Genomic DNA, 22,529 nt, shown 5'->3' with positions numbered 1-22,529 from the left:
CATTTTACAATGTTACTAACTACTCTTTCTTGTCCTAATGCTGTGTGTGTGCATGTTTATGCATGTATCTGTATACACACACACACATTATATATAATTTTATAATTTAATGGTGATTGTTTTTATATATTTTGTGCTATTTAAATGTTATATACTACCCAGATGGGGACGCAGTGCTCAATGGCTAAGACGCTGAGCTTGTCGATCAGAAAGATCAGCAGTTCAGTGGTTTGAATCCCTAGTGTAATGGGGTGAGCTCCCGTTACTTGTCCCAGCTTCTGCCAATCTAGCAGTTCGAAAGCACGTAAAAAAATGCAAGTAGAAAAACAGGGACCACCTTTGGTGGGAAGGTAACAGCGTTCCGTGCGCCTTTGGTGTTTAGTCATGCCGGCCACATGACCACGGAGATGTCTTCAGACAGTGCTGTCTCTTTGGCTTTGAAACGGAGATGAGCACTGCCCCCTAGAATCGGGAATGACCAGCACGTATATGTGAGGGGAACCTTTACCTTTTCCTTATGCTACCCAGAGTTATTTTTTGTGAGCTGGGTGACTATATAAATTTGATAAATAAATAAATTCAAGTAGAATAATATATTGAGTTTATGAGAGTTCCACTTTTCAAATCACTTCATATTCCTTCTGCAAGCTTCAACATTAATCCATTCTGACAACCATGCCTGTGAGACAAATACCGTTGTCTGCTTTATTTGCTAGGGCATCTTACTTTCTCCTAAGCGGACCCTGCACTTGTGGGAATATGAGGAGGAGGAGAAGGGGGAGGGGGAGGGGAAGAAGAAGAAGAAGGGGAAGAAGGAAGGAAGGAAGGAAGGAAGGAAGGAAGGAAGGAAGGGAAAGAAAGAAAGAAAGAAAGAAAGAAAGAAAGAAAGAAAGAAAGAAAGAAAGAAAGAAAGATCATCTTACTTTCTCCCATTCATAAAATGATTTTTCTGAGGCTGTATATTGCAACCTCCAATGCCATCTGGGTAGCCTACCAAACATTTGGTCCACATTGAACAGTCAGCAATGTTTGGCTTCCAGTGCTGCAGGAGATGCTTGCAAAACAGGGTGATGCTATGAACAGTCCTTTCTTTCTTCTTCTATGCATCTTCTCATCTCTAAGCCAATGGCTCCAAATGGATCTGTGGGAAGATTCATTCACTTGAACCAGAAACTCATCATATCATTGTCATCAATCATCCATCCTTCAGTGTAACAAATGATCCCTCTTTGTCTTTGCTGTCTTATTGATTTTCCCCCTTTACTATTTAAAATTTACAAACTGCTGGGTGAAAACGTTGTTTGGTATTGGGTGAAGGACTATCAGTATGGAAATGATATCCAGCTTTACCTCTTTGCCACAAGCCAGACAAGTGAATTGATAGAGGTCCTGACCCAATCCTGGAGATAGTTAGGATCTGGCTGGGAGAGCAAATACAGGCTGAATTTTGAATGGCTGTGAGTATGAAACTCTTTCAAATCTAATATATGGACCATTGGTGATGGTCTATGGATCAGGTCACTTTCCCCTCCTGGAGGCTACTTTCTAACCTAGGAATTATATTATAGATGCTCCTGAATTTGCCCTTGTAAACCCTGATTCTGATTCTGATTCTCATTCTGGAAGTTGCATTGGTTGCCAATCCGCTTCTGGGTGATATGCTAAGGGCTATTATTGCTATTATAATAGCAGTTACAGTATAAAGAAGAAAAGTGAAACACATAGAAAAAAACGAGATATACAAAAATGATCACGTCAGTTAATCCTTAGTTGGGGAACCTTTAGCATGAATTATGGCCTTACAATGTCTTCCCATGGAGTAAACCAAGTCTTTTAGTTCTGCAGCTGTTATAATGTGAAACCAAGATTGAATGATTGCTTCTATTAACTGGGTTTTATTGCTGGATCACTTCTGACTAACACGTTTCTTTAGTTGGCTCCATAGATTTTCAATTGGGTTAAGGTCTGGGCTATTCCCAGGCCATTCCAGCAGAGGAATATGATTATCTTGAAACTCCCAAAAAAAGTGATGTTATTAGCTGTCAAACCTCAAAAATACACTTTTCCCAAAAGGTTTCCACAATTTTGGCCACTGCTGTACATGGCTCAGGCCTGGATAACTTCAATTACTTGCTCTAGATGTCCTACCCCTGAGGCCTGCTTGGAGGATGTAGAGCAGAGAGATCTGTGATAGTGGTCCATTGTAAAAATCTACCCCCTCTCAAAAAAAAAAATTGAAGGGCCTCTTTTATGATTTTTTAAAATAATCTATTAACATATATTTTTGTTCCATTTTTAGTGACTGGAAGTTTATTGGCCCCACACTTTGATTGCAAAAGATTCATTTCTCTTGTTCTTAATTGTCCTGTATTTAAGTTTCTGAATTATTTTCAAATCTTGAATTCTGGGTGATGTTGGGACCTTTCCAAAGACAAATATTAACTTTGAAAATCTTGTCGCCATTTAAAAATGTGGAACAGAAAAAAAGTAGCAAATCAATCAATACACATTCATTTGAAATAATCTTTTAAATGCAATGGCAAACTATGGAAGCAAATTACTGTATGCAGGCAAAGAAGGAAACGATTATTCTATATTACTAGAGTGAACAAGAGTGATCTGGACTCCGACTGGATAGTCTCAGGGGGAGGGAAAGGGGCAGGTCTTGAGAATGTTATCTGGGATGAGTTTGATCCTGTGACCCCTGAGGACGTGGACAGGATTCTGGGTAGACTGAACGCGACCACTTGTTTATTGGACCCGTGTCCCTCCTGGTTAGTGCTGGCTTCTCGGGAGGTGACACGAGGCTGGTTCCAGGGGATTGTAAATGCTTCGCTGGGTGAGGGTGTCTTTCCTGCCGCCTTGAAAGAGGCGGTGGTGAGGCCTCTCCTCAAGAAGCCTTCCCTGGACCTGGCAATGTTGGTAAATTATCGTCCGGTCTCCAACCTTGGTTTTGTGGCAAAGGTTGTTGAGAGTGTGGTTGCGCAACAGCTCCCCCAGCACCTGGATGAAACGACGTATCTGGATCCGTTCCAGTCGGGCTTCAGGCCCGGGTACAGCACGGAAACGGCATTGGTCGCGTTGGTTGATGATCTCTGGAGGGCTCGGGACAGGGGGTGCTCCTCTGTCCTGGTCCTGTTAGATCTCTCAGCGGCTTTTGATACCATCGACCATGGTATCATGCTGCACCGGTTGGAAGAGTTAGGGGTGGGAGGCACTGTGTTGCGGTGGTTCTCCTCCTTTCTCTCTGACCGGTCGCAGTCTGTGTTGACAGGGGGACAGAGGTCGACCCCGAGGCCCCTCATATGTGGGGTGCCGCAAGGGTCGGTCCTCTCGCCTCTCCTGTTCAACATTTATGTAAAGCCGCTGGGCGAGATCATCCATGGTTTCGGGGTGGAGTACCATCAGTACGCTGTACATCTCCACCCCGGATCACCCCAACGATGCCCTTGAAGTGATGTCCCGGTGCCTGGAGGCCGTACGGATCTGGATGGGGAGGAACAGGCTCAGGCTCAACCCATCTAAGACCGAGTGGCTGTGGTTTTTGACCTCCTGACGCCATCACTGACTATTGGGGGCGAATCATTGGCCCCCACGGAGAGGGCTCGCAACTTGGGCGTCCTCCTGGATCCACAGCTGTCTTTAGAAGAGCACTTGACGGCCGTGACCGGGAGGATTTTTTATCAGGTCCGCCTGATTCGCCAGTTGCGTCCCTTTCTGGATCGGGACTCGTTACGCACGGTCACTCATGCCCTCGTCACCTCCCGCCTGGACTATTGTAATGCTCTCTACATGGGGCTCCCCTTGGAAAGCACCCAGAGGCTCCAACTGGCGCAGAGTGCGGCCGCGCGGGTGGTAATGGGAGTGACATGGCGCTCCCATGTAACACCTCTCCTGCGCGAGCTGCACTGGCTCCCGGTGGTCTTCCGGGTGCGCTTCAAGGTTTTGGTTTAAAGCGCTCCATGGCTTAGGGCCTGGTTATTTATGGGACCGCCTACTACCACCAATAGCCTCCCACCGGCCAGTACGCTCTCATAGAGAGGGACTCCTCCGGGTGCCATCAGCCAAACAGTGTCGACTGGCGGCCCCTAGGGGGAGAGCCTTCTCTGTGGGGGCACCTACCGTCTGGAATGAGCTCCCTCCGGAGATACGGAGGATCCCGGATCTGCGCTCCTTCCGCCGTGCTGTGAAGACCTTTTTATTCCATCAAGCAGGCTTGGCCTGATCTCTTCCCTTTTTAAATATGTAAATTTTAACCTGTTTTTAAATTATTGGGGTATTTTAATTTGTCTGGGCCAAAAAGTTTAATTTGATTTTATCGGGTTTTTAAATTTTGTGTATTTATGTATTTTATTGTTGGCTGTTCACCGCCCTGAGTCCTTCGGGAGTAGAGCGGTATACAAATCAAATAAAAACAAAACAAAAAACAAACAAAAACAAGAAGCTATACACAGTAGTTTGGATAACATCCTGTATCCAGTGCGGTTCTTTTGTTTGCCAGCCAATTCAGGAGCAAAGGACTGACAAGAATGGCAGAGAGTTTAAAGTAGTTGCTGCTGCTCATTTGATCAGGACAATAGGTGAATTGCAACAAAGAAGAAAATGCTTCCTCCAGATCCGCTTGAAAGGTTCTGCCGTTAGCTACAGGCAGTTTCCCTCCAGTGCCTGTTTCCATCTCTGCCTTTCAATGGCCCGATAATTTTAATTGTGGGTGGCAGGGCCAGTAAATTGTCCGAATATTTCTTTGTAAAGGAAATAGAAATTTAACTCTGCCTTCTCTACATACACATGAGGTAGGGTGTGTTTTCACATCATCTTCCCCTTTTCTGCTTGATATTCTTTATTGACTTTGTTATATAAATTTTCTTATCGCCAGTGTTTTTTCCAATTATAGGTAGCAACAGACAACCAGTCATCGGTTTCTGAAAGATCATCAAGATACAATATCCATTTGGGAAGGGAGTAACTTATGGAGTTAGCTTGTATAAATTAGGGAAAGTTTATGCAGAAGTAAGGAGCAAAAATATGATTTGAATTTTTATAAAGAAAATTAACATGGTGCTGTTTAATGAAAACAAAGGTAGTAGCATTTATTTACTCCATGCTTGGGCCTTATGTAAATGAAGAAATAAACCTTTCTCACATCTTTAGGTGTTAGCCTGGTTCTTAATGCTAGTACTTCAGTAATAATTTACTTGTTCAGTTTATATCCGATGATAAAAGATAGGTAGCATTGGATTATTTTCTCATAAAGCATTGTAAGCAACTGACAAGCAGATGAGCCATTCCATGGTAGAGAGAGCTCATTTTCACATCCATTAACAGAGAAATCCAAAAATTAAATTGGATTGCTCCAACAATTTTTTTAAAAAAAATTAAAGTTGGCAAATACAAAGATAAAAAGCAAAGACAAAATATGAAAAATAAAGGAAAGAAGAAGAAAAGTGAAAAGAAATAGAGAAAAGAATATAAAACAGAAAAGAAAAAAAATGATATATAAAAAATGACTGCCCCCCTCAGACAATTTAAACAATTTGGCTAATTTAACACCATCTTCACCAATTAAAAACAAACTTTTCTTCTCATATGTCACCCATTATCAACAGTCAAGTTACAAGACATCCAAGATATATCATTCAATGCTAATCAGCAAATCTCCATTAAAAGCTGCCAGAAATATTAACATGTATTTTAATCTTAATCAAAACAAACTCAATTTTATAATCCAAATGTATCACTTTTTCTAAATTTATGTAATTTCTCTAAAAAAAAAAAATAAAGCAGAAGAAATGTCTCCCCAATATGGGAGGGAACATACTGCTTCCCTTTTGCCTTTCAACTCCAATCCAGGAGCCCTCAAGCAGTCACATTCAAAACAAATTTATTCTCAGCAAATATAAATTTATAGATATAGATATAGATATAGATAGATAGATAGATAGATAGATAGATAGATAGATAGATATGGTATATGGAATATATATGGTGTATAAGGTGTGTGTATATCTATTTATACCATATCTATCTATCTCTATATTCCCTTATCGAACAAATTCCCTTTATAAATCATCTTTTCATTTTTAATAACCTTTATGTTTAGTCCCATTAAATAGTGTCCCACAAGTTGATCTCTTATCATTTTCTCTTTATCTCCTTCCAGTAACAGCTTGAACAATTCTTTTTTGTCTCTTCACAGAGTTTCCTTGATTCAATACATCCCTTTTGTAAATTAAGAAGTAAGAAATCTTTCTAAGTCATGCTTCTGATTTATTATTTGTATGCCCCCTTTGATTATTAAGACATCAATTGATTTCATTTATACATCCATTTTGGCATCATTTTCCATATCAGTCTTATATTCTGGCGTTTTTAAATCCATTTTCAGATCCACAAAGTCTTTTTCCATATTATTGTTATAACTCAGTACATTTTTAAACTCCAGATCCACATTCAGAATGGTATCAGTCTGTATTTCATCCAGTAACATCTGTATCCTCTGCTATATTGTCTGGTTTGCTAGCAGAGAAATGGGACAGGAAAATCAATATCCGAGTGTTCCTTTCCAGATTCAAAGTGCTGTCTTCAAGCTTGGTAGTGGGAACCAATTTATCCTATATAGCCTTTGTCTCCAGCCTTGGAGGAGAAAACGAAACAATTTTAAATGAAACATTTAGGTAACTTTGGTGTTTTTCAAGTATTTAGAGTCTTCCACTAACCACAGAACCATCTCAAGAATTTGTATTTTCATACAAGTTTTGATATGCAATCGGCCCTGAATTAATAACTTCCCTAGAGGCGGGTTTCTATCAGGGGTGGGTTCTAAATTTTTTACTACCGGTTCTGTGGGCGTGGCTTATTTTGTGGGTGTGGCTTGGAGGTCATGTGACTAGGTGGGCGTGGCTAGCTGGTCAGAGTCATTTCTGGAAGGTCCTCGCACTTACGACCAGTCCTCACACTTACGACCCGACTCATTTGTTTGCTTTTAACACTGATCAGCTGTAGGATGGCCCTTTGAAGCCCCGGGGCAAGAGTTTAAACAGTTTTTTTTTCCCTCTAGTCATCAGCTGGGACTCAGGAGGCAGCAATAGATTGGGGGTGGGACCAAATAAAAGGTAAGAATAACGTGGGGGGGTGGGAGGGCGGGGGGGGGAGAACCGGTTCGGTGACATCATATCGTCACCGCTACCTGCTCGGCCGAACCGGACCGAACCGGGAGGAACCCACCACTGGTTTCTATGTGCAATAAATCAGTTGGCTGGCTATCCTTGAGATGACGCAAAATTGTAGGATCATAACTTCAGTAACCATGCGCAAAAAGATGTCTGTTTAGCCTGTTTTATACATGCGAAGTGGTCACTGCTGCTGGTTCCTTTGAACATAAACCTTACCTTGCAAAGGTAAAAATGACTGGAACGTGCATAAGAGACTGCCTGTGAAGATCTTTTCATGGGCAACTGTAGAGAGTGTGGCAAAGGAAAGCAAATGAAATTGTTGTGGTGGTGCAATGGTTAGAATGCAGCATTGCAGGCTAATTCTGCTGACTGTCAGCAATTCGATTTTCACAGGTTAAAAGTTGACTCAGCCTACCATCCTTCCGAGGTTGGTAAAATGAGGACCCAGATTGTTGGGGGGCAATATGCTGGCTCTAAACCACTTAGAGAGGGCTGTAAAAGCACTATGAAGTGGTATATAAGTCTAAGTGCTATTGCTGTTGCTAAACACTCTGATTCTCCATATCTCCTTACTGCTAATCCTTGGCCCTCATAATGGACAGGTTTGCTGTTGCTTTTGTTGTTCAGGAAAACATCTTCTCTCTGTTTGATTTAAATCTGATTTAAATCTCAGTCATGTAGCTTAAATCAGAATCATGGGTGCATGCCAGTCACATATTTTGTGGCTGTCTTTTAATACTGTGTTTGAAAGTCTATTTTCAAGTAAGAAGTTATTATTCCGGGTTCCTTTATAATCAGTATTCATAACCAAAAGTCTGTATCTCATTGCAAGTGAGGATCAATGATATTTGCTCACATCTGAAATAATGTTTTTTTTCACTTTCAGGTAATTAGAATTATATTAAAATGTGACATTTGATGTTAGATATTTTTCATGTGAAATTGATATTTTTGGTTAGCCACTGGACAGGACAGAAACTGCCATCCATTGCCAAGGTGGTATATCAAAATACTAGAAATAAGTGGTTGGATACAATCTTTCTAGGTCAAACATAATAACACTACTGTAATCAAATGCAGCCTATGAAATAGATACTTGATTCTCAGTAGACAAAGCAAATAGAGTCTATTTAATCTTGAATGCTGCGCTCTGACAGATTTCAAGGCAGTAAGAATATAAAATTCATTTACACTTTCGACAGAAATGAGGCTTAATCAATCAATGTAGTTCAGCTTCCATATATGGTGTTCTAAAGGTCTACAAGTTGCTGCACAAGGCTGTGTTTTGCAAATGCTTCACATGTTACTAAAGAAGATTCATATAGAGTATTTCTTTTATGTAGGCTGTGAAGCTGTAGAAAGATGTTTGGTCATTTCCTGGATCTAGACTCCCAATTATATCTTTACCCCATGGACCTGGATGGGGAGTAACAGGCTTCGACTCAACCCTTCCAAGACCGAGTGGCTGTGGCTTCTGGCGTCCCAATATAGCCAGCTGGTGCCATCGCTGGCTATTGGGGCCGAGTTATTGGCCCCCACGGATAGGGCTCGCAACTTGGGTGTCCTCCTGGATGCATGGCTGTCTTTAGAAGAGCATATGATGGCCGTGGCCAGGGGGGCTTTTTATCAGGTCCGCCTGATTCGCCAGTTGCGTCCCTTTCTGGATCGGGATTCCCTACGCACAGTCACTCAGGCGTTCGTCACTTCCCGCCTGGACTACTGCAATGCTCTCTACATGGGGCTCCCCTTGAGGAGCACCTGGAGGCTCCAACTGGTGCAGAATGCGGCCGCGCGGGGGATTATGGGAGCGAGGGACCGCTCCCATGTGACACCTCTCCTGTGTGAGCTGCATTGGCTTCCAGTGGTCTTCCGGGTGCGCTTCAAGGTGTTGGTCACCACCTTTAAAGCGCTCCATGGCATGGGACCTGGGTATTTGCGGGACCGCCTTCTGCCGCCGATAGCCTCCCACCGACCAGTGCGCTCCCACAGAGAGGGACTCCTCAGGGTGCCGTCAGCCAGGCAATGTCAGCTGGCGACCCCCAGGGAGAGGGCTTTCTCTGTGGCAGCTCCTGCCCTCTGGAACGATTTGCCCCCAGAGATACGAAGGATATCGGATCTCCGGGTTTTTCGCCATGCCCTAAAAACTTTTCTTTTCCATCAAGCAAGGCTGGCGTGAAACCCCCTCCCCTTTTTAGTTTTTAGCTTTTTAAATTGTCAAAGGGGTTTTAGTTTCAATGTTTTAAATTTTTGGGCCACAGTTATTTAATTCTTTTAATAATTTTAAATTTTGTATCGATATGTGTTTTAGTCTGGCTGTGCACCGCCCTGAGTCCACTTGGAGAAGGGCGGGATATAAATTGAATAAAATAAATAAATAAATAAAATGGTTTTTCTCTAAATATTCTCATCACCCTAATTTCCTGCTCTCCACCAAAAATGACTTATATGGGCAGCAGAATTATAGAAGTGATAGGGTGACATCATCAAATGGTTGCAACATCAAATTTGTTCCAGTCAGGCTATTTTTAAATGCCTTGGTAAGTTTTCCAAGTAATAAAGTTGCATAGAAACTTTCCTGGAATTTAACAAACATATAATGATGTTATGCATACCTGTATGTCTGTCTATGGAGAGTCTCAATCATCCAGGTCATTGTTGTCCCAAAGATGCTTTTTCAAAAAGCTAATGGACTTCCTTGGTTTTTCCTTGAAGATGTTTTTTTCTTGAAGTGAGAACTGAAGAAGCTTCTTGGATGACAAGCAAAATGTCTTCAAAAAACAAAAAAAAACAAGGTGCCTTTTCAAAAAGAACCTTTGAGATACCTGTATGTCACACATAGTTCTGTGTGCAAAAGCAGCTGTGAATGTCAATTATTAGTCATTGGTTCCTATAATTACAGATAGCTCAATAATTTGTGTGAAGTGAAATGAACAGTAACATAAGATATAATGAGTGTTCTCTAAATAATATGATGTCCTTGGTCTTCTGTTTGACATTCTTGAGGGAAACATTTTAGCAAGAAACCCACAAATATCTCTGTCTATATCTATCTATCTCTCTTTTATCCATCATCTATGTGTCTGTCTGTCTGTCTGTCTGTCTGTCTATCAATCATCCATCTCACATTGAAGTCAAGATGAGGTCATGGTCATTTATGGGGTAATTTCATCTCATGCAAATAGTCCTCTTGCCCCTGAAAAGCAAGGGAAAGCAACTTCATCTCTAACTTCCCTTGAGCTCTAATGTGGACTCTTTCTTGATTATCAATCACTTCTGAGAACACAAAGAAAAAAGAGACAAATTCAGGCTATAGGTATTTTAGTTTTCTCCAGGACAAAAGCTGGCAATTGAGTGAGGTTTTCTGTTTCCAGATTGAAATAGCCTCCAGTAATGTGTTCATTGATGCATTTATCACTTCACTATAAAGTGGGGAGCAGGCGTATGACCTATAATGACAAAAATGGGACACAGAGCAAAGGTGGGGAAGAAAGAGAGAAGATGTCATTTTTCAGCACCATTCACTTGTCTTAATGTTCTTCTTGATTATGGCAGACAATCATAGCCAGAGATCTAATGATGCTTTAGATACGAGTAAAATTTAAAGATTTAGCAGGAGGGAGGGAGGGAACATACTTTTAGACATTGCATATTAGGGGAACACTTATAGAATAAAATGTCTGGGGAATTAGCTTCTTTATTTAAGGGTCAGGCAAAGAAATATATAATTTTGCCATTCAAATAAATAGAAGAGCTGAATTAGTTGTTTTGTATGTATAATTGAACCTTCCCAGTTATCCCTTAAGGGAAGGAGCTATCAATGGATATATATGGATATATATATATATATATATATATATATATATATATATATATATATATATATATATATATATATATATATATATATATATATATATATATACATACATACATACATACATACATACATACATACACACACACACACACACACACACACACACACACACACACACACACACTGCTCTTGCATACTGAACCTGCAAGAAGCACAACTGGCAACTTTCTGACCTGGTCTTGAAAGTGTTTACAGCACGGAATTAAATCATTTGAAAATTCTTTTTTGGATAACTGATTAGAGTAGCTGGAATTATTTTTTAAGTAAGCAAGGCCATTTGTTTCACAGCTCCTGCTTTTTCAGGGGCTCTTTTCTCAATTTTAATTGACATGACCACAAGGAAACAACAACAAAAATACTTCTATTATTACTGCAAGCCTATCACCACAGTCACGTAAGGGAGCATCAAGATGGAAAGTCAAATCTCCCTACTTAAAGTTTACCCTCATTTCTCAGCTTTTCTGTCACCCTGTATAGGCTGGAAATCATTGGAAGGGAGGAATGGACAACAATCACCCTCCCCCAATCCCTATTTACCACCAAGGAATTTTTTCTTCTTCTTCTCTTCTAAAGTATACTTTCCCATATTATGGCCCCAGGCCCCAGGTGCACCTGTCCATTTTAAATGCCATTCAGCATTTTGTGGTAGGCTAACAGTTCACTGATTATTTTGCAGAGGTCAAAACATCCTTTCAACTAAGTCAATGTTTACCATAGTCTATAATACCCTTTAGGACTACCTAACTACTAATTTTTTTCCCTGAACTTTTTACTTTCCCCTATGCCTTAAAAGAGGTGTGTGTGTGTGTGTATGTGTGTGTGTGTGAGAGAGAGAGAGAGAGAAAGGGAGAGAGGGGGAGAGAGGGGGGAGGGGAAGAGAGGGAGAGAGAGAGAGAGAAGAAAAGAAGCCCTAGCAGCACACATTTTTGACGTACAACATATTTATCTGCCCAAGCTCCCATATAACCTGTTGGTTATTTGGGTACTGAAAAATGAAAGGCTTCTACTAGGAATGACTGGAAAAATAATTAAACAATGAATTACTGAACTTCAAATTTAAAAATATTGAGTATTGAGAAGTTCAAAGAGATTTCTGCATAGACAAAGTTAATGTGTTTGGAGGAAAAATGATAATACAAGTAAGAAATGGTGGTCAAATCTATATAAATCTATTCCTAATAGCCAGATAAGTTCTTTGTTGTTGTGTTTTTCAGATTGAGCCATTTCCAACCCTTGTAAATGAATCTGACCCAAAGAGAGATATAAATATAGATATATAGATACATTTGTTTCGGTGTTTATGATAACAAGCCTAGTAGCTAACAACATAAATTGAATTCTCCCCCTTGAGTCATATATATAAAGACTCAGATCATATGGAGAGAGAGAGAGAGAGAGAGAGAGAGGGATAGAGAGAGATAGATGTATATCTAAGAAGATCTGTTCTCAGGAAAGAAAGAGCTCAGTCACTGATTTCCTACAACAGAAAGATGGGATGGCAGTCGGAAGTTCAGACTGGATACACATTGCATGGAGTTGTCAAAATGTCTCAGACTAAACAGAATTTTCTTAAGATATTTTAGAGTTCAGCCATCATGAGTTAAGGACAGGAGCAGCTTAAATATAAACATGTCCATAGACATATCAGGTTTAGCTAAGTGCCAGGCATTGAAAAGCCAGTTTAAGGAGCCATCAGTAAGGCTCCTTGTGAGTAAACCTGTTGACTAAAGGTAAGTAAGAACCTTTAAAGGCTTTTCTGAAAACTTGTGATGAAGGTTTGAATGGAGCTCTAACAATTCAAACTTAACAGTGGGCCTGCTGTTTACTGGACTACTCTCTGCCCTTCAGCTTTTGGGCCTCAGTCATATAACAGTTCTGGTGCTTAAGAACTCTGGCATGTGATTTTTCCCTTGGCTCTTGACCTTGGATATGTACTGCCACCAAAAACTCTTTTACTGTGAGCCTTACACTTCTTTGCATTTATAGGCTGGCTCATCCAGGTATCTTCAGAAGCTCTCTGGAATGGCAATCAGACAGCTCTACTTGATGCAAGATAGCCTGTTTGATACTTCTCTAGGTCAGCTAATCAGCTTAGCTATGCGAGGTTTGCACTAGAAATAAGTTTCTTCCAAATGAAAAAATAAGCTGTAGATCCTTCAAATTATTTCTGTGTAACCTATCTTTAGTCCTGGCAGGGCCTATGGATAGGCCTTCAATGCCAGCAGGTTCTGCTGTGTTATTCCATGGCATTAGCAGTCATATGATCTCATCATGAAAGGGCAGGGCAATCTGTCTTCCCAGTTCTGATCAATGTCCAAAACTCCTGCTGAGGTCAGCCCATCAGCAAGCAATTGCCACAAGGGATCCTTGAAAAGCAATCTCTTCTCATTTTTTCTTTGATGGAGACAATGTCCCTGAGATCTCTTCTCATTAAACGAAGTCCCACTTCCATATTTCTTGAATAAAACCAATCTCTGAAGGTGGGAGCTGAAGGCTTTATTTTATCTCTGTCTATGGTCAGCCTATCCTAAGAAATCTGAGACTGCATAATAATTTGAAAGGGGTCTATTTAAATTAGAAAGGTCCACAAGCTAGATGGATAAATGTTTCAAGGGTGATAGAGAGCTGTAGAACCAGGGCCGAGGGGCAAAGAGACGTGCATCTCTTTGAATCGTCCATATCTCAGGGCAAGGTTGCTCCAAACTAATGAAAATCCTTATGAATTATCTTTTGCCTTTATTGTCATTGCTACCAGAAAGGGGGGAGGAAGAGAGCAGACCAACTTTTTTTTTTTTAATTTGGACAGACTTAAAGAAGTGGCATCAAATTTGAAGGGCACCCTATCAATCTGTTGTCCTAGCTGCATGAAATTGTATTTCCCTGCCACTTCATATCTTATTTGCAGCAGCTGGGCTGTAAGTCACTGGTGATAACATTCTTTATTATGCAGCCGTGTTTATGAACTGTGCCTGGAAAGAGATGATAGAAATATGCAGCAATATGCAAAGAGTAAGGGGAGGGGGAGAAGGAATGGAGGAGAAATAAATGCTAGTTGCTAAGGCAACCAAGGGGCTATTTTGAGCATAAATTTTTTTGCAAATGATGAAAAGCATTTTTATGCAATGGTTGGTCTTGCCACAATGAGGAGTAGAGAGTACACAGTGACTAGCGGGATCCTATTTGGAAAAGCAGCAGCTTATTTCTTTTCCTATGTTTAAATTTTTGAAAGATCTAATTTTGCTGAATAGAAATTGGTTTCTGCCAGCTTGATGTGAGTGGCAGATATTTTAATTAATAAATGTGAAGACAGTTGAGCAAGTTAATCATCTTTCCATATCTCAACTCTTTGGCAGAGTTCTTGAGAGCTCCAATAAAGCTTCTCTCTTCTGAAAGCCTGAGCTCAATAACTCCCTGCAAACCGTCTTCCTGAAAAAAGCCAGCATGCATCATAGACCAGGGGTCTCCAACCTTGGCAACTTTAAGACTTGTGGACTACAACTCCCAGAATTCCTCATCCAGCTGGCTGAGGAACTCTGGGAGTTGAAGTCCACAAGTCTTAAAGTTGCTAAGGTTGGAGACCCCTGTCATAGAGAAGTTGGCCACCCCCTTTTCTGGAGTTGCTACCTTAGCTCCACAGTGGTGAATTAAAGAAGCTAATTTTTTTTTAAAAAATGCCCTTAGGTTTCCCTGGGGATTCTGGACGGTTAGAGATGGAAGAAAATGAAGTGTTGTAGTTCCTTCCTCCCAACAGAGTTGCCAATATTAAGAATAACCAACCATGGAATTTAAGCCACCACCACAACGCCACATTCTTATAAATTATATAACAGATTCAGGATTCATTCATTAGGGATCTAGAAATTGCTTCATTAGAAAATTCTGGGTGGGTTGACTAAAAGATTAAGTTGTTGAAGAGCCATAACTGAAACAAAGCTAGCATTTTTTTTTTGAATTTTTACTTTAAAAAGGTGAAGTGACCATTTCAATACATAGTATTTCATAATTACCAATATATTTCTTTGAATTCCTTTGACTTGAAAAGCAATAGCACCGACGAATAGGAAATACAATAAGATGTGGTTTAATAAAAAAGGATGTTGTTTAAAGCTGCCATAACTCTTCCTCCCATTTCCATCCTCCTTGTCTGTCTTGATTACAGTTGTGCTCCCAAGATGCCACTGGCTTTAGGAAGCATTTCTGCCGTTGAACCCATTAACCCAGTTGCTCCAAAGGCAATGCAGTAAAGATAACATTGCAGCATTTCCTCTGGAGTTACAAGGGAGGAGATTCTCCACTGGTAGGAATTCTGATCAGATCCTGGATCATCTCTCTCTCCATTGGAATTAAGATATCATTATATACCTATATGTCATGAAGGGAGATTCAGCTCATGAAAGTTTATGCTTTTAATAAAATGTTTTGACAAGAAGAACCTAGAACTAAGGAGAAATTCCCTAACAGTGAGAACAATTAACCAGTGGAATAGCTTGCCTTCAGAAGTTCTGGGTACACCATCACTGGAGGCATTTAAGAAGAGACTGGATAACCACTTGTCTGGAATGGTATTGAGTCTCCTGCTAGAACAGGGAGTTGAACTAGAAGACCTCCCAAGTTCTTTCCAACTCTGTTATTCTGTTCTGTTCAAATATAGATGCTACCAGCCTCTTTCTGAAGCAGAGAGGTTTCACTACTAGCTCCCAGTAATTTCCTATCTGTCAACAAATTGATATAGAAAGTTAGAATAATGGGGATGATTATGTGGAAGTCCACAAGAGCCAGCATGTCACTGACACATTGATCTAGTGTGGATTAAGGTTACACACAAACACAAAAAGTGCTGTTTAGGTCAGCTGCCTTTCTGAGTCTATTTGCTTTAATTTCTACCAATCTTCCTTTGTGGTTTGGGGTTGTTTTTTTCACAGCCGCGCCAGAAGAACATTGGGGTTCAGCCAGCATACTGAATGCTTCAGCAGCAGCAGCAGCTCTGTACTTAACAGCCCTGTTAATTTTTAAAACCAGTCTTTTAATTAGAGCTTAAATACTTGGTTTTGGCTGTCATTTGAAAAAAAAAAAGTTCAAATATTAATGAATTCTTGCTTAAATGTTGTAGCTCAACAATACTAGGGTGCTAATTAAAACATGCACAAACACATTTCTAATCACCACTTTAGGATTTTTTCCTTCTCAATTGAACATCTATATTGATAAGCCATTTTAAAAAATCATGATGAGTAATAAGCAATCAAAGGTAAAATAAATAATATAGGGCTATTAAGGAGTATTTAAGATTCCCTCCCCCCCCATGATTAAATTTATTCAGTTTACTCAGGATTCTTCACAACACTGTAGGAAGAATATAAAGTGATACTATAGTGTAACACATCCTTTATAACTCCATTTTCAATTAATAGGGAGCCTAATATCTGGAATTAGCCCATGATAGGTCTCCCTTTCCCCCATCTATTCATCCATCCATCCATCCATTTCCTCAAACTGCTCATGGTCAAAGGGATTTATTTTTTTTAACCAACTTCCCATAAACCTGAGCCATCATTTTAACTATATTTGCATGAGCCAATACATTTATTTATCTAGAATACTGTTCTGGTTTTTTCAGACTGAATCAGATACAACACTGCTATCTCTTCTGGACAGATGGCCAGAAACTGACCTTTGCCTGGCTCTTCCTTTATTGCAATGTGTACTGTATCTATTTTAGCTCACAGCTGAATTAGAATGAAGTGGGTATAAAGATCCTGCTTTAAATTTCACCAGCTCAAAACTCAACATAATTTTCTAATAAGCATTTCATAACTTGCATCCCAATTGTAGGGTTTTCCAAAACATATACAGACCTGCAGATATCTGCAATCTCGGACTAGCCATATTAATGGACAAACAACAATCCCACATCTTCTGCAACATAGTGACCCTGTTGCTCTTACAGCTGTGAAAATAATGGTCACCCACCCCCGGTTAACAAAACTAATGTAACTGAATGTGCAGTGAAATGAAGGAAGTCAGGAAACTGCAATTAAAATAATGCGAACTTGTTTCTTTAAATAATCATAGGTGATTCGCTTTGAGGGATGTAGCATGCTAACCAAATCTGTGGCAAGCTTGCTGTATTTTTCTTATATCTTATCTTCCTTTGAAGGCCTACTTTCCCTTAATTTGAAACTTTAGTTTAATCTGAACTCAGAACATTTTCAGTGAAACTGGGACACCGTCAGAACATTTCCAATCAGGTTGAAACAAGCCATGTTTAGCCTGGACTGTATCAAATTTAAAAGATTTTGCACACCTCTATTAACAATGTCGGTTGTTGACTTAGAATAATAGTGGAACCAACAATGTAAAATCTTAACTGCTTTTCCATATATCATTTAATGTTCTGTAGGCTGCCCAGAGTCACCCAATTGGGGAAATGGGTGCCATATAAATTTAAATAAACAGACAGAACTGACCAGGGCCGTATGAAATGACTGATCGAAGCGTGTTACATTTTTCTGTACAATTTATCTTTAACATTATCAGTGGCATTCCAAAATCAAGGAAATGTATCATAAGAAGCCATTCAGTTTCTATATATATACTTTCTGAGTGTACATATATATCAGCAATCTTTATAAGTATCATGAGGGATGGAAATCATTATTCCTGTTTATCCATCTGTTCAGAGGAGCAGTGGATTTGCTGAGATTGAAAGAGAAGGACTGACCTGGGGTCATGCCTAGCTGAGGCTGAATTTGAATTAGGGGCTTCTAGAGCATAGCTCATTCTTGTAATAAACCCTTTCTATCAGCTCCTACCTTTCTCATGGGTTTGTATATATGTCTTATGCCTTGGGAAATATAATTCAAACCAGTGGTGAAATCTTCCCCGGTTTACCACCGGTTCGCTGCCTGCAGATCCGCGGTGTGCATCAATTGCGTGCTGTGTGCACACACATACACAGTGTGTGCCAAGCATGTGTTGTGCATACATGTGCAGTATGCACCAAATGCACGCTTCACACAGGGAAAGGAGGCTTGGGAAGGTAAATAGAACAGCGAGGGGGGAGAACAGCTGTGCCGCGCGATTTAGATTCACTAGAAAGCAGGATTTCCTGCTTTCTAGTGATTTTAAATCACACGGCACAGCTGATCATCAGAAATATCAGTTAGGAGAAACCCGTAGCTTTTTTTACTACCGGTTCGCCCGAACCGGTAGTTTTTATCACTATCGGTTCTCCTGAACTGGTCCGAACCGGTAGCATTTCACCGCTGAGTTCAAACCATTTTTACTTATTTTTACTTTTAATGCATGCTTTTCTGAGGGTGTACTTCTAAGAGGCTCACAAGCAGCAATACTAGTACAATATCAATAATAGAAGACCCAGAACTGAATAATAAAAACTAATTCATAATTATAATGGTCTCACATATCTCCATTACCACCCTTCCATTACTCATGTGTCAGGCCCCAGAGGCTTTCTGAAAGCTTTTTAAATACTAGGGTGAGAGTATGAATGAATTTAGATCTAGTATTCTACAGGAGGAGACCTTCTGCAGAACAGACCCATCTCTGGGTCCTCCTTTCATTACACTGCATGAGGACTGAGGATTCTTAGCAAGCCTTCTCTAAAGGCATACCATGGTTGGGCTGTTTCTATCTGGAATGAGTGGCTTTTAAAAAAAAAGATAACAATTAAAAGTTTCAATCAGCACCTTGAATTGCATCCAGAAATAAACTGGCAAATAATGAAACCCCTGCTGTACTGTTAGGTGAAAGCAGGGAGTTATCCTTGTTAGTGTGTGGGCTGCTACATTTTGCATTAGTTGTAGTTTCCAGATGGTCTTCAAGGGTGGTCCCCTGTAATGTATTACAGTGCTCCATCTGTGAGAACACAAGAACATAGTGACTGTTGCCAGCAACTTCCATTCCAGGAATGGTCACAATAGACAAAGGCTTCTTGGTTACAGCTTCCAAGCTGTACCGAGAACCGAGAGTCCGGAAGTATCCCAGTTTTTACCCTACTCTTTCTTAGGGAGCACAACTCTCTCAAGAGCATTAATAAGTGATTTTACTTGTTGTCAGCTTTTGAACCCACAGCATTCCATTGTGCTAGCATTAAACCTAAATGTATTTCTTCCAACCCAAGAGCTTGCAGCCTCCAGACATTGGTCAAGATTTCCATTGCATCTCCTGGATGCTCTGAGACAAAAGTGAATGGCTGAATACCATCTACACATTGATGAATCTGAACCCTAAACTGTTCAAAACCCAGCAATTTCGCGTAGATGCTAAATAAGATAGAGAGCGAGCTGAGCCCACATTGGAGTACACAAGAGTGTTATTTGTCCTCCTATTTGCACACACTTCCCTTCTTTCAGGAAGGAATGGAACAGTGGTGAGTTGCCCCCGATTCACACTGGTTCTATAGAACCGGTAGTAAAACTGGTGGGAGGCTCCGCCCACTGACCCTGACATCATCAGAACGTTTCTGTGCATGTGCAGAAGCTTTTGCGCATGCCCCATTGCAAACCGGTAGTAAAGGTAAGTAGAATCCATCCCTGAAATGGAACCACTAAGGACACTAACTTCCAACCCATGCAGACGGCCCCAAAGAGTCCACTTTATTTCTGGATGCAATTCAAAGTGCTAACCCCAAACCCCAAAGAACCATGATGCTGAAAAATACATATCTCCAACCTTGGTTCCATCTTAGATTATCAGTGAGAGTAACCAATGGTAGACTGAATGAAAAGCGTGCAGATAATTCATTCCTTTTAGGGCCCTTGTAGCTGATGTCACATCATCTAAAAAGGGGAGATTACACAGCTTGGTGAGTAAGTACAGTAGGATTCAGGGTCAGCCTGTTAAGGACAGGGCACACAATGCCTCTTTCAAGAACATTGGCATATTTCCACCCACAGTGAGGTATTCACAATTGTACAAAGCCAGCTCATCCACTCACCTCTTCCTGATAGCACATATAAGCCAGATGGAGCAGAGACCGAGTCTGTAGGTGGAGGCTTTTTTTAAAAAAAATGTTTTTCATTAATAATACAAATGTTAAAACGTTGGACATGGTTTAACTTCTCTGGTTTAGACATTTTCATCAGTTTTTACCTTGCAACAAATACAATTTCTTATCACTATATATATTTATGTTATTTATCACATTTCAAACACGTAGGTTCTTTCATCTGTGAATGTTACATCAATGCCTAGTTCATTCCTATCTATCCCAGATGATTAACGTAAAAGTTTCTAAACATTCAACTCATCAATAATCCTTTATCCCCGCATTCTTCCTCCTGTCCATCCAATAATAAAATGTGTTCCAGATTTCATAATACTCTGATTCGCTCTTATCCTTGAGTTCCAGCATCAACCTGTCCATTTCCACACAAGTTAAGATTTTAGCTAATATTTCTCCTATGGGCATCTCTTTATTTTTCCATTTTTGTGCAAAGGCCAATCTTACTGCTGTTAATATATGTAACTAATAACAACTAATAGGGGGCTTGTTTCACCAAGGATTCTTTCCATTTCCTTAAAATCAACAGGTTCTAACTATTCCCAGAAAATATAATACAGCATGCCTTACTGGGTCTTTATGAACAGTTACTTGCTATTGCAGATACTGACATTTAGTTTGTCTCTCCTGGGTTTCTTCTGCTACTTCCTTGTTGAATGATGTATAGCTTATCTCAAAGGAATAGATTTCATTGTCTGCCATAAGAATAAAGAACAAGTAGCTATTTTTGAAAGTAGGTTTTGCAAGAAAGGATCAGTTCAGATGAACACAAAATTCTTCTGGTGAGAATGCTTGGAAATAGACGGTGGAGAATTTGAATAGGCACTACAGGTTGACTCAAATAAAACCGCCATTAGTTTGTAGAAACATAATGAATGCATGTTCAGCAACAACAAGTGAAAAGAAGGCCAGGAATGTCTTTCATTACCTTCCAGTCGCTGTGTTTGTTTGCTTCTTTGTTGGTTTATCTGAATGCAATGCCATCCAACTTTAGAGTGACTCTGGGGGGTTCACAGTATAATAAACAGAATAAGAAACACTATAACAAAACCAAAACCATACAGCAGAAGAAGCAGACCAGAAAGGAAGGAAAATAACAAGATGGTAGATGTGGCAGATGACATAGAACATATACACTACCAACTTGTGTGGTCTCCTTCCTTGTTCACACTCCCAAGCATAGCCGTAAATGTAAATGCTATTCTTTTCAAAATCTGTATGCAACAATTTATTTTGATTGTTCTGTGCTAGAAATCTAGAACTGCAAAATACTCATAGGCTAGCATAAGCTTTGCTAAAATATCCTATCACAGTTTTGGTGTTTTCATTTATTTTTATATAATAATAAAATCCTCTTTTTTTTTCCAAAACGTTTGCATTATATATGCTTCTGTATGAGTCTATCCATCCATTTGTCCAAAGACATTTTTATATATCACCTCCTCCTTGAGATCCAAGGAAAGATTTATAACAACCAAAACTCCCTTGCATGGATATCTGTCTTCTTTTCATAGTAGAAGTATATGTTTTATATGCTAAAAAAGTATTTTGGTGTGAATCTCGGTTCAGTTGAATGGTTGATTAATTATTCTTAATTAAGTATTCTTAATATATAAGCCTAACATCAATAGTGGCTAATTTCTTGTATTTTCTCTGCATCATACTTTGAATCATGAAGTATTATTCAGCAGCTGCTGTAAATGTATCCGTATGTTCAGTCCAGTAATGCCCAATTAAGTTATGCTAGACGTAGAAATGACTGACATTTGACTGATGAATGAATCTTTAGAAACTGACAGTTGAATTCTTGACCTCTTAATAAAAGGCCCCCAAATAGCAAACAACTCTCTAGTTTTCAATACGAGATTTTCAATATTTGACAGTAATGGGAAGGCACTCCTTTTTTCCCCCTAGGACATGGAAACAACTACTTGTGAATTTAAAACCAAAGAAAACGAGACTCTCTGTGAGAACAAAAAGGTCAGTTTCCATATTTGCTCTACATAACTTAATTGCTGCACCTTTCCAGTCAATATTTATTTGGAAACTAAAGTTGCTTCTCTAAGAAACAGCAACAGCAATCAAAATGTCTCAAATAAGAAAGAATATTTGATTTGATTTTAAATGATGGGATTTGATAACTCATAGCATACTAATTAAGGTTACATAAACTTTTTGAAGGGATTCACACAAACATAGTGGATTTTTCAAGAACTGGGCTTCTAGGTGCTTTTGATATACAACAGAGTGGGAAAATATTGGCTAATATGTATTGACAAGTTTATGTTAAAAAAAAAACCCAATTTCATTTAGATTGATTGCCATCAAGTAAGTTTTCCTGAGAAGGGAAAGTTACATATTTTACTCTTATGTGAGATATTACAGTGCCTTATTTTTGGCAACAATGATCTGTTTCTTTTCCATCTTTGTGATGATGATGATGATCATTGAAATA

At 39.7% G+C, this 22,529-nt stretch overlaps 1 protein-coding gene across 5 annotated transcripts in view; it reads left to right on the top strand.

Moving 5' to 3' along the window:
* TNRC6C (trinucleotide repeat containing adaptor 6C) overlaps positions 1-22,529 on the top strand; it is a 597,645-nt gene that overhangs the window by 47,261 nt on the left and 527,855 nt on the right. For 4 of the 5 annotated variants that reach the window (XM_034408533.3, XM_060688657.2, XM_087887226.1 and 1 more), the window contains exon 4: positions 21,989-22,054. In XM_034408533.3, the coding sequence (XP_034264424.2) occupies positions 21,989-22,054 (66 nt within the window). Of the gene's footprint in view, positions 1-21,988; positions 22,055-22,529 lie in introns of those variants that run through there. The other variant, XM_034408534.3, reaches the window with a different exon arrangement.

This window comes from Pantherophis guttatus, chromosome 2 (assembly GCF_059756535.1).
Source record: "Pantherophis guttatus breed Tessera chromosome 2, ASM5975653v1, whole genome shotgun sequence".
Taxonomy (NCBI): domain Eukaryota; kingdom Metazoa; phylum Chordata; class Lepidosauria; order Squamata; family Colubridae; genus Pantherophis; species Pantherophis guttatus.
This window is presented reverse-complemented; position numbering and strand designations above follow the sequence as displayed.